Raw genomic sequence first — 12,464 nt, forward strand, 5'->3', positions numbered from 1 at the left:
GCAGACAGTCCAGCTTCTCCCCGTAGGAGTTTGGGTCCCCTGTGTCTCCCCAGAACTGGATTTCAGAGTAATCGGGAGCTTGTCTCCCTTTGGGTTGAACAAAGCAACTCCCACCGCCAGCCCGGATCGCGTGCCTCTGTACCTCAGCTTTTCAGCGTGTGTGCATGTCTCAATGCTCTTTTCTCTTTCCTTCTAGTTGTAGAACTTCCACTCAGCCAGCTTTCCCATTCTGGGTGATAGACGTTTTGTCTTTTAGTTGTAGTTTTGAAATTGTTGTATGACGCAGCAGTTTAGGTGTTTACCTACACTGCCATCTTGGATCCTCCACCGGTTTTTGTTTTTTTTTCTTAGCTACAAATTTCCTCTTCTTTATAACACAAAATCTTACTGTTGCTGTTGTCAAATTTTTCCTTTTCTTTTTTAAAGATTGTTCAAAATTAAGAATTAGCAGCAACTATATTATGTGGTTTCTTCCTGTAGTTGGTAAAAGGTAGAATCAACTTCTTTATCTACTACCATGTGGAGATTTTTTTTCCTGTTTCTCAGCATGAATTTGCAAATTATATCATTTCCAGCTATGATTTTAGCCTTAGGAGTCAGACACAGGTGTGGGTTTTGTTATAAGCCATAGTATTTGACTTTTAAAACCAGGTTCCTTTCTTATTTTGATGTATTTTTTTTTAAGCCAGAGAACATTGTGGGTAGTTATTTTCTCTCTGTATCTCTTTTATAGAACAAAAACAGGAACAGAATTTACTGAACGATCAGATTTCTCAAATGACAAGAGAATTTACAAGACAAGTGAACAGTATGGTAAAGAGTCCATGCATCCATTCTTCTTTCTTCTATTAAAATGTTGGTATAAAAAAAAATGTTGGTATATACTCACAATACTACTTTGGCACCTTTGGAGTTTTCAGGAAATCCACATTGATTAAACGTACCCTTTTAATGTTAATGTTTTGAAATTTTTGTAACAATATACTCACATATACACATACATATATATGTGTATTTGTATATCCTCTTCCCCACTTTTGCTGGAGAGTTGTTCATATATCAATATATGTGTATATGTGTGTATATGCATGTCTGTATCCTATATAATAAAAGCCTAATATGCTAAGTGTCTGGTCATCCGGTCGGCTGTTGAACCAATCAAAGCATAATATGCTAATGATATGCTAAGGCCCCTCAACTGCTTGCTATGACATGCACTGACCACCAGGCAGCAGACAGTCGGCCCGTCAACCAGTTGCTGTGATGTGCACTGACCACCCAGGGGCAGACGCTCCCACTGGTAGGTTAGCTTGCTGCTGGGGTCTGGCCAATCGGGACTGAGCAAGAGGGGCCAGAGACATGCTGGAGCCCTCCCACGGTCTCTCCCTAGCTGGTCAACCTCCCACCTCCCTTCCTGGCCCCAATCGTGCACCAATGGGGTCCCTCAGCCTGGCTTGTGCCCTCTCACAATCCGGGACCCCTTTGGGGATGTCAGAGAGCCAGTTTTGGCCCAATCCCACAGGCCAGGCTGAGGGACCCCACTGGTGCACGAATTCATGCACCAGGCCTCTAGTATCTATACTAATAAGAGGGTAATATGCTAATTAGACTGGACATCTTCCGGATGACCTTCTGGACGAAGCCACAGTGGCAGGGGCCAAGGCAGAGATGGTTAGGGGCGATCAGGCTGGCAGGGGAGAGCAGTTCAGCGGTGATCTAGCCGGCAGGCAGAGGCGGTTAGAGGCAGTCAGGCAGGCGAGTGGTTAGGAGCCAGCGGTCCCAGATTGCAAGAGGGATATCCCATATTGGAGAGGGTTCAGGCTGGGCTGAGGGACCTTCCACCTCCCCATGCATGAATTCCATGCACCGGGTCTCTAGTGTATATATAAAGAGAGAGACAGGGACTCTAGAAGCAACTAACATGTAACCATGGGAACATAATTAGGTGGCCTGTTTCCTTATTTATAAGGCAGAGATTGGGTTATGCTTTCTAAAGTTCTTTTCAGAACTCTTACTTTGGTAAATTCCTATGAAGACAAGAATAAGTGGTCAGAGGTTGCAGGGTAGGGAGCGAGTGGATGAAAAGGGAACAGGTAAAGAGATGTTTACTACCTTTTTAAAATTTATAATCAGTAGTTAAGCATGTATGTGGAGTTACTTAATTAAAAATGGAAACATTCTATTTTTTGAGATGCACTGATATAAAAAGTAACTTTTAACATGTTATTGGCATAGAGAGATATGAAGGGGAAAATTGTAAGTATACAATATATACCATTTTATGTTCTTAATAAGATGCTGCTAGTGATGATTATGCAATGAATAAAGATTGTGATTCATAACAGTATAATAACTGTAGAGATTGTCGAGAAAACAAAGTTTCTTAAAAATCTATAAAGTAATATTCTTTTCCTTCAAGAAATAGTAAATCCTCTCGGAAAATCCTCAACAAACTTCATTCTCCTCTTCCCTACTTTTGCTGGACAGTTGTTCATATACCAACATATATTCTGTTTTGTGAAGTTGTCTCAATAACTTAACTTAGGGCCCATAGACCTGCTTCCCAGAGTCCATGAATAAATTCCCATGACTCGGCTTTTGGATTTAATACAAAGTTTTTCTGCGGGAAGGTCTGCATAGCCTCTGCTGATGGTTCAGGACTGACTTGGGACTCCCCTCTGAACGTGGTCCAGGCGGCCTAATGCATCAGCGCCCTGCTTGTTGAATCTGTGAGTTAACTGTGGGCTTTGTGTCTGAGCAGAATAAACTGAAGCAAGAATTACAACAGTTGCGGAGTCAAGAAAGCCATAGAATCAGAAGTCACTTTGAAATTCTAAAGAACTTAGAAAATGAAATATATGTACATGACCTGGAAACAGAAGCTTTGCTCCTGGAAAACGAAAGGTTGAAACAGGTACGTCCAAGAGCACTTCAGTGTGCACAGTGGTTCTGGTTGTAATCGTTGTGAGAGAATAGCTCTTAAAGGCTTTTAAATGAAGCTTAAAGGTGCCCAAATCATACGTGTAACGCCTAGTGAACACACCGGGGTGACCAGCACCCAGATGGAGAAACAAAGCGTTACTGGTGTCCCTGTACCCTCTCAGTCCCTTCCCGCCCCCGACCGCCTCACAAGGGCAACACCAGACTGGCTTCTAACACGACAGACTAGTTTTGCCTGTTTTGGGACATGATACGTGCGGAATGAGACAGCGCGCACTCTTTTGCTCAGCACTTTGCTGGCGAGGTTCATCTTTATTGTCGGGTGCAGTTGAGGTTCCTTCATTCTTAGGGCTGGAGAGTACTCGATTGTAGGACTCTACTACAATTTATTTACACACTCAACCGTTGATGGGGGTTCAGAGTTTCTCGTGTGAACTATTACAAATAGTGTTGCTAGGAAAATGCTAGTACATGTGTGTGTGTTTATAGAGAACATATGTACGTATTTCTGTTGGGCATACACGCAAGTGGAATCACAGAGCCATGGAGATATATACGCCCACTTTAGCGCACAGTGCCAGTTTCCCAAAGAAGCTGCAGTAATTGCCACTCCGGCAGCAACGGATGAGAACGCCAGCTGTTCCACATTCTCACCGAAGCTCGGTCTCTTTCAATGGAACCATTCTGGAGGGTGTGCGATGGGGTCCCGTTATTTGTATTTTCCTGATGACGAGCGAAGCAGCACCTGTCCATGTGTTTTGGCCACTTGTATGACCTCTTTGTGAAGTGCTTGTTCTTTTGTCCATTTTAAAAATTAGGTTGTTTGGTACTGATTGTATCTTCCCCCCCCCCCGGCCCCCCGCAGTGAACCATCAATAGGTCAGGAAGTAGGTCAGTGTATCCCAGCTCTTTGCGAGGTCCCTCGCACGTAAAAGGGATTCGGTCCGATGGGGTGATCCCAATAACCTTATTACGTGGATAATATATTCTGCCCCTTTTATAGAGGGGGAAACTGAGGCTCTGCATTTTTTTTTTTTTAGAATTTTTTAAAAGTTGGAAAAATAAAAGCAGTCCTACAGCAATAAGACTCTAAGTAAGGAGAACATTCCTTTAGCTCTCTGGGTGATGGTTGTCCTTAGTTCAACGACAACAGTTTCCCCACCAATAGCATGTGTATTTTTTGGTAGAATTAAAATGGCGTAAAAGGTACCAAGGTACTTTGAAAAAGTAAATGTGCTCCATGGAGCTCCATGGTACCATCACCAGTAACCCCCCCACACGCAACACATCTTTGTTCTTCTAGCCCTTGAACCAAACTCATAAGGAATTCCATCCACTCATGGAAATACTCCACTCTATTGTCTTCCTGTCAAGGTGATATATATTATTTATTTAAATACTTGGAATTGTACTGCTATTATGGTAAATGAGCAAGCAAATGAATGCCTATGTCAAAGGTTGATTCTAAAAGTTCCGCTTTTGGATTAAATGCCCAATCTACTGATTCCCCTGGATGACCCTGTGCTTTTATCCTATTCACTCACCATTCTGTTTTGCTGATTATGTGTCTTCACTCAACACGCACTGCAAGCATCCGCGGAGTCCCAAACCCAGGGGAAGGTGCGGTGAATGCAGAGCTGAACAAGGCACCGCCACGAGCCCTTGGGAAGCCCACCCTCTGGCCGAGGAGATGGGCCTATAAGTAGATCATTACAATTCAGTGTGCTAACCCATTTGAGAGTTTCAGGAGGCCAGCTGAACTAGGCAAGTCTACAAGTAGTGAGCACGTTCAAAGAGAGGCAGGAATGGTGATTTGGACTTGACTTTGGTTTTCTATAATATCTGCCAACAAGCCATGCAAAGGTTGACACAAGGTCAAGGCTGCATGAGTAGACCCTGTACCACTGTGGTTAAAAACAGTTCTATGTCATCTCCTTCTCTGGTGGATACGATTTCTTACATTTTTTTCCAGTAGTTTCTAGTCACTACTATTTCTCTCTTGAAACTGGACCAGCGCCACGTTTACATCCCAAAGCCCGTCCTCTCAGAGTTCCCAGAGACGTTAGAGTTCCTGAGGAGTGGGCGGTCAGAGAGAAAGCCATGACTCTAGTATGCAAACCACTGCTACCGCCATCACCAGCCCAGTGAGCGCTCCTGGGGGGTCTTCTGCCTCAGGAAACCCTCTCCCTGATCTTATGCTGAGTTCCTCCAGTCAGGCAGCATCGCTGCTGTGACATTCACTGCACACCGTTTTGCATAAGGGGTGTGTGTGTGTGTGTGTGTGTGAGTGAGAGAGAGAGAGAGAGAGAAAGGGGGGGGGGGGAGAGAGAGCGAGCATTTAGAATACCATTTAATTTCTTCTATGTAAAATTATATTCAGTTTATTTGGGTGCCGAAATGCTTGCTTTGCTAGAAAGTAGGCTCTTTATCTTCCTCACTAGAATGTAAGCTTGACAGGGCTGTTCACCACTGTTACCACTGCACCTAGAACAGTTGGTGGCACAGAGGAGGGATCAATAAATGTTTGCTGAATGACTGCACAGAGAACTAATTTACAGTAACTAAACTGCCTAAAGCAATCCCATGCCTTTGATTTCCAGTATATTGCACACATAAAGACCAAGATAGAGCCGTACGCACAAGAAGCCAGCATGTCCATCTTCAGTGACCTGTCCTGGCACCTGGTAGCTAATCACGGTAAGTAATGTGTCCTGTGTGATCTTTGCATATAAAGTAGAAAGCTTTTGTTTTATTTAAATCAAATTGTACTGGTTTGCATGCAAAAGATGCACCATCTTAAGTTCAGTGAGTTTTGATAAATGTGCATTCCATTGTAACCACTGCCAGCACAAACAAGATATAGAGCATTCTCATTCCTTGTGTTCCTTTGTAGCCCCACCCGACCTCCAGTTCTTGGAAACCACTGACCTGCTTTCTATCACTAAGAATATAAATGAAATATAGATATAAATGGAATGATAGACTATGCACACTTTTGTACCTGGCTTCTTTCACTCAACCAACTGTTTTTAAGACCCATCCATGTTGTGGCACGTATCATTGGCTTGCTCCTTTATGTAGCTGTGTAGTATTCTACTACATGGCTATACCATGTTTTCCTTATCCATTAGAGGCCCAGCGCATGAAATATGTGGGTAGGGTCCCTAGGCCTAGCCTCCTGCGATCAGGGCCATCTTCTGCCCATTTGCCAGCCCCCAGGCCGAACTCCACCTCCGCCGCCAGGCTGTCAGGCCGTTGGGATCACCAGCTCATCCCCGGCTGCTAGGGGGCTCAGGCCTGTGGGAAAGCTGGTTACTTCACCTCCATGTGCGTGCGCCAGGCCAGCCGCTGATGGAACACGCTGCCCGCTCAGGGCCACTCATTCAGGCACCGTCGCCACTGCCACTGCTGCTGGGGCTTGAGGCGCTGATGGAAGCTGCGGGGCGTGCCTGTGACCTACCTGCCCCAGGGTGAGCAACCCCGAGCGGGCAGCATGCTCCATCAGCGGCCGGCCTGGCACACGCACGTGGAGGTGAAGTTGCCGGCGCCGGCTTTCCTGCAGGCCTGAGCCCCCCGAGCAGCCAGGGATGAGCTGGTGATCCCAACAGCCTGACAGCCAGCCCGGTCCTCCTGTGACCCACTGTGATTCCCCCACTCACCATCGTTGATCCATCAGAGCCTGTGGGCTGGGGACATGGACCAAGAGGTCAGCCGTTCAGCCCACTCGCCAGTCCCCAGTTCCACCCTGCCACCGCTCGCGGACCAGGGGTGTAGGGACCGAGGGGTGGTCAATGCCATCTCGTGATGACTGGTCGAGTGGTCGTTCTGGTCACGACGCTTATGGCCTCTGGCCTTTTATTATATAGGATTCACCAGCTGAAGGGCATTTGAATTCTTTCCAGTTTGGGGTTACTATTTATCTACAAGTGTTTTTTTATTTTATTATTTGTTTTTAAATCCTTACCAAGGATATGATTTTTATTGATTTTTAAAGAGAGAAGAAAGGGGAGCATATTGCAGCACATCATTTACTTTGCTCACCAATTGCCCATTTGGTCAGAGCTTGGTGGAGACAACGCAGGTCTGCTCCACATGACTTCAGCTGGGGCAGCTTCATGTGGGGCAGCTTGAGGGCCGGGGTAACTCAGCAGCTGGGGGCTGGAGCCACCTGAAGACCGCTCACCCACCTGGCTGACGCTGTCCCATTTTCTGCTTGTTTGCAGTGGGAGGGCAAGTCTGATCTAATTCTTCTGTCATTTTGGAATATTTACACAAAACCGTTTTTGAGACACAAATAGCATTTCTTTGATAAAAAATGTTCCAATTGTTTCAGTAACCTGTGCATTTTGAAAATCTTTATTTTAGCACAATATTTGGACTTGTGGGCGGAATTTCAGTTCACTATAAAGGTGAGTTTTTTGTTTTACCTCTGTAAGTATCCTATTTCTAAGAGTATTTACCTACCGAACAATGTAATGTTCTATGTCAATTATAGCTCCATAAGAAAATTAACCATTGACAACATTTTTTAAATTCAGTGATTTACTAATCCATTTCTTCTGAGATCTTTTATAGAACTTTGCGAATTTGCACATTTATTTTGCACGACTAATACCAATTTTGCATATATATTTTTGTCTTGAATATGATTTCCTGGACAGAATATGTTTTTTATTTTATTGCAATTCATACTCACACACCCAAAAATGCTACTTTTTTTTTTTTTTAAGGAATTTGTATGTGGTAGTGAAGACACTTTGCAAGAAATAAAAGGTCTAATAGACAGGCTGTGTGCAAGAGATGAAAAAATTGAGCAAATCAGTATTTGGTTAGAAGGGAATCTGGAAGAGTTGCGGTTCCTAGCCACTATGGAATTTCCTGGTAAGTTGCACCTCAAGAGCTTCGGGTAACAAAGAACTTCCTGCTCATTTACATAGCCGGTGCTATCAAAAAAGCCCTCCCCCAGATAAGAGTGCCTGCCTACCAGTAACTTAGTTATGCCCAACAACCCACCCCTAATCACCCCCCAAACATTCAGGTGAGCACTGATTCTCATCTGCGGGGTCGAACACGGCAGGGCAGCAGCACCGGGCAATCTCCCTTCTACCTAAGAGAGTTTTCTCCATAACTGAACCTCAACTTACTTCTGATTTTTTAAACTCTTATTTTAAACACTTTCCAAAGAAGTCTTTCCAAACTCTCTCACACATTTCCTTGTCTTCATAAATAGGAGATACTGAGCATCAGTTTACCTTTTCTTCCCGAGGTGAATTTAGAATTAAAAACAGCAACGACTACCTTTCCTGACAACCTAGTGATGCCTTCTGGGGCTTCTGAGATATGAATACATCCTATAGCGCAGGATTGATCGCCTCAGGATCAAGCAGCCAGGTCTCTCCAGAGGAATATCAGCTTCCTCCTTAATTCCTACTCTGACTCAGAGCCCTGTCCAGACTAGGACATTGGAGCTGAGCCCTCACACAGGCACAGCAGGGGTCCCAGGGGTGAAGACCTTGATGCGGTGGGGTGTGGAGGGAGAAAGGGCTGGGGAGGAGTCAGGAGAATAGAGTACAGGAGAGTGATGGAGTTACGAAATGGGAAAAAAAATCATTCAACAAGTATATGGATTTAGTAGAGGTCATCAAGGTTTAATTTTAAAGAGCATCTTCATTAGATAAGTAATTATAAAGGTGGGGTGTAGAAAGTAAAATGAAATATAATAAACGTAAGTTGAGAAAAAGTGATGGGATTAAAAACCATTTCAGTATTTGCTAAAAACCAGTGTTCCGGGGGTATTGCTGACAGGAGAAGTGATGTTGAGGCAGCCAATGAAGCATTGTGTGGGAAAGCCCCTTCTTATCAGCCAAACAGCTGTCTTGGTCTTCCTGCTGGTGCCTGGTGATGCTTCTTAAGTTTGAGTGCATAAAGGGTCCCTGGTGGGCCTTGCCTCACTTTGTATTTTCTTTGCAAGGCCAGGCCATCCCCAGCAACTGTAGATCAGGCGGAATTTTAAGAGCTAAATCATCTCTAAGTGTCAATTGCATTATTTTCACATGAGCGCATCTTCTGTTTCTGTCTGAAGCCTGATGGAATCTTTGTGTTGGGGCAGATTTAAACAGACTACTTTGAACAGCCGAGGCATGGAGTTTGGGACAGCAAGGCAGGCGGTCACCCCCACTTGCATTTGGCAGAGATTCAGAGGCAGGGAGGGGAGTGGGCAGGGTCTATTGTGAAAGAGAGGAGGCGTCAGGTGCACGCGGGTGGAGGCTGTGGGCCTGGGGAAGCTGGCCGGCCAGCCTGACGCAGAGCCTCCTGGGGGAGCCATCGGTGAGCATATTTGCCTTCCTCTGATTGGTCCTGCTTTTAGGTTCCATCCCTGTTTCATTATCAACTCTAAACTGTATTCAACAAGTACTTACCAAATGTCTATTCTGTGCCAACTATTATATTAGGCCGTGGGGTTACAATAGTGAATGAAAATAGGTCTGGTCCCTCCTCAGTGGAAACCACAGTCAGGTTCAGAGGTCGGCAAACTTTAAAGGGCCAGACAATATTTTTGGCTTTGCCAGCCATGAAAGGTCTCCTACTCAACTATTCAACTCTGCCACGGTAGCAGAATTGCCCCTCAGGTGTAGTTGGTCCGCCGCTGGTATGGTGGGAGAATCAGGTCTTCTACAAATGTATGTAAAATGTCAGTGTCATAGTGTCCTGAGGGGGGGCATAAGAACTTAAGAATCTACGAGGGAGACTTGCCCCAGTAAGGGGTCCGGAGATGTCTCTGAAGAACTGTAAATGGAGCTGAGATCTGAAGGAAGATCGCTACCCGCTTAGCTCCGCTGATTTTTGCTCCTGGAGCAGTGGCACCAGGTGGGCTCACATCGCAGCTTTGCTTCTTACGTGCTGTTTAGCCTCCCTGGTTGTAGAATATAAGTGATAGCAGCAGTAATAAAGCATTAGACCTTTATTAAGTACTTATCAGATTCCTGAAACCTACCACCCTCCTGAGGTGCTAAAGGTCAGCCTTGGTCCCATGAATTACTGGGCCACCTCTGAGCCACCTGTAATCTCCCAGCTTTTAAATGTTCTTGTAGAATGGCTTCTCTCACACGTGGACTTCTAGAGAAGCACTTGATCTCTTTCAGCTCAACAGCTCTCCCCTGCCCTCTTCTGGACACATCTTGTCACTGCAGCCCTGCAGGTCCTGACCCTCTCCAGGAACACTGCACTAGCTTCATTAGCGTCGTGAGCACCTTTGAGTCTGGCACCGGAGTTGAATGACACCCAGTATGAATGTCAGAGTGCACGTACTGTGAGGATGAGACAAGAGACGATTAGAACCCAGTGGACTCCTCCTAATGAGTGGCTATGGGGGAAGGTGAAGAGGGGTGTCGGAGTCTTTTTGGGTGTTGGGAATACACAGGGATGACTTCCCAAAGGAGCAGCCCCATCACCTGGCCAAGAACTGCACCAGCCTGGCTGAGTGGAGATCTGCTGGGGTTCCAGCTGGCAGGAGGGGTGGTGGGGGTGGGGGTGACTTGTCAGAAAGTACCAGGCTTCATCCTGAAATCTAAGATAGTTGCTTTTTGCCTTAATATTCTTTCTTATAAACAAGTAAATAAGTTAATTTGTATACCTAAACCAAATAGCAACTGAGTATGGATTTTTTAAAAGTATTAACCTTTTGCACTCGGATGTCGAGTGTGACTCGACACGGTTAGCATTAGAATAAAGGAATCGAGAAAAAAGCGAGTGCAAAGGGTCAAAAAGAATGTTTTAAAATTTCAAAAGCCCTAGCTAATAGCACGTGGCCCGCGGGCCGTAGCTTGAGGACGCCTGCCCCAGACCAATTGACCATAAGTCTCTGGGCATGGGACCCAGGCATGTTTTTAGCAAGTCTCTAGCTGGTTCCAATGTGCAGTCAAGTCTTGCAAACCAGTGGTTTTAGACAAATACGTAACAAGGTAACTTAAACGGATACACTGACCAAAATCAGAAAATATTTGACTTTAAATAACCTATCCAGCACTGGTTAGCACAATTATTAGTATAGCAGTGAATTGTACACTACAAGGATCTACGTTAAGACTAAGTTGAACTAGACACGGGTAGTTTTGGTATATTAATAACCATGTTTTAACAAGCTAGTTAATAACATTAGCAGCCACAGTTGCTATGAATTATTCCTCTTGTTCTTCACAGTGCAAATTAAAAATGGCAGATATGTAGTAAGTATTCCTGAAAGTCTTTGCCTTTGAGTTGTAATCATAATTACTTGCATGATTTCTCCTTTTGCATACACACTTTTCTGCTAGAACAGAACGTCAGAGAAGATGCCTTAAGATGGCTCCAAATGTGGTGGGAAAAGAACAGTCCTGGTAATCGGATACAGGACCCCCAATGCTCCCCCTTTCCAACTGTGTAGTTGTCCAACGGAGGGATTCTTTGGGCAACTTAGAATTTTAATGGGACACTAATAACCACCCAAACCTGTCTGAAATACACATAGAATTTTTACAATTTTATTTTTACTCTTACAGAAAAGACGACCAAACAGAAACGTTTCAAAAAAGTCATCAAAAAAGTCCGTTACGTGTTGGCTGCATTTAATCTGAAAAACATAGTAACAAAGAAAAATTAGCAAAATAATCCCAAGGATACAACTGCTGTGAATTCAAGAGGCATAAACTACAGAGAAAGTGAGTGCACATTCTTCCACAATTTGCAACTGTCAATGAAAGTCTTAAAGTTTGAGATTTAACAAACTTGTGTAACCCCCACCAATAGCAGAATCAGTAAATAAAAAAAAAAATGTCCATGGTTACAACCATAAGTCTATTCAGAGTATAAAAATCGACAAGCAGCATACCCATCAACAACCACAGTAAAACTGTTCCTATGCTGTATAGATTCTGCATTTTGTTAAATCTAAGAAGCCATCAATTGAGTGATGCAGCCTAACTCAGAGATGTCCCAATGTGGAGAAAAATGTGACCCAGGATCAAAAAATGTGGCATGTGTATGCATCCTTAAAAAATAATATATAAGCCCTGGCTGGCTGGCGCAGTTGGTTGGAGCATCATCCCATACACCAAAAGGTTGCAGGTTTGATCGGTCAGGGCACGTACCTAGGTTGCCAGTTCAATCTCTGCACAACCAATTGATGTTTCTCTCTCTTCTCTCTCTCTCTAAAATCAATTTTTTTTAAATAAGATGTAAGAGGAAGGAAATGTGTGAGTACATGTATTTATTCACGTGGAAAAAAGACATTAATCTCACTATCTAATATTTTTAATTTCCACAATTAGTATGGCAACTACAAATGTCAGAACATTTGAGACTTTTTGTCAAGTTTTTCATTATTGTTTTTCTTTACAGGAACAGGAATAATATGAAGATATTTTCAACCAAACTACCTATAAATAGAAAAACCATTATATAAATTATGCTCTATTTTTGAAGAAAATACTGTATTGGTGAAAATAAATAGATAACAAAAGACAACATACTTTATATTTCCATGCTTG

The 12,464-nt window shown here is 43.9% G+C and overlaps 1 protein-coding gene across 1 annotated transcript in view; it reads left to right on the top strand.

Moving 5' to 3' along the window:
- CCDC175 (coiled-coil domain containing 175) overlaps positions 1-12,457 on the top strand; it is a 58,308-nt gene extending 45,851 nt beyond the window's left edge. Inside the window, exons 15-21 of the mRNA XM_028141642.2 lie at positions 734-813; positions 2,762-2,914; positions 5,541-5,637; positions 7,306-7,349; positions 7,671-7,821; positions 11,478-11,636; positions 12,316-12,457. Of these exons, the coding sequence (XP_027997443.2) occupies positions 734-813; positions 2,762-2,914; positions 5,541-5,637; positions 7,306-7,349; positions 7,671-7,821; positions 11,478-11,578 (626 nt within the window). The 3' untranslated portion in view covers positions 11,579-11,636; positions 12,316-12,457. The remainder of the gene's footprint in view (positions 1-733; positions 814-2,761; positions 2,915-5,540; positions 5,638-7,305; positions 7,350-7,670; positions 7,822-11,477; positions 11,637-12,315) is intronic.
- The last annotated feature ends 7 nt before the right edge of the window (positions 12,458-12,464 follow it).

Source organism: Eptesicus fuscus, chromosome 5 (genome assembly GCF_027574615.1).
Source record: "Eptesicus fuscus isolate TK198812 chromosome 5, DD_ASM_mEF_20220401, whole genome shotgun sequence".
Taxonomy (NCBI): Eukaryota; Metazoa; Chordata; class Mammalia; order Chiroptera; family Vespertilionidae; genus Eptesicus; species Eptesicus fuscus.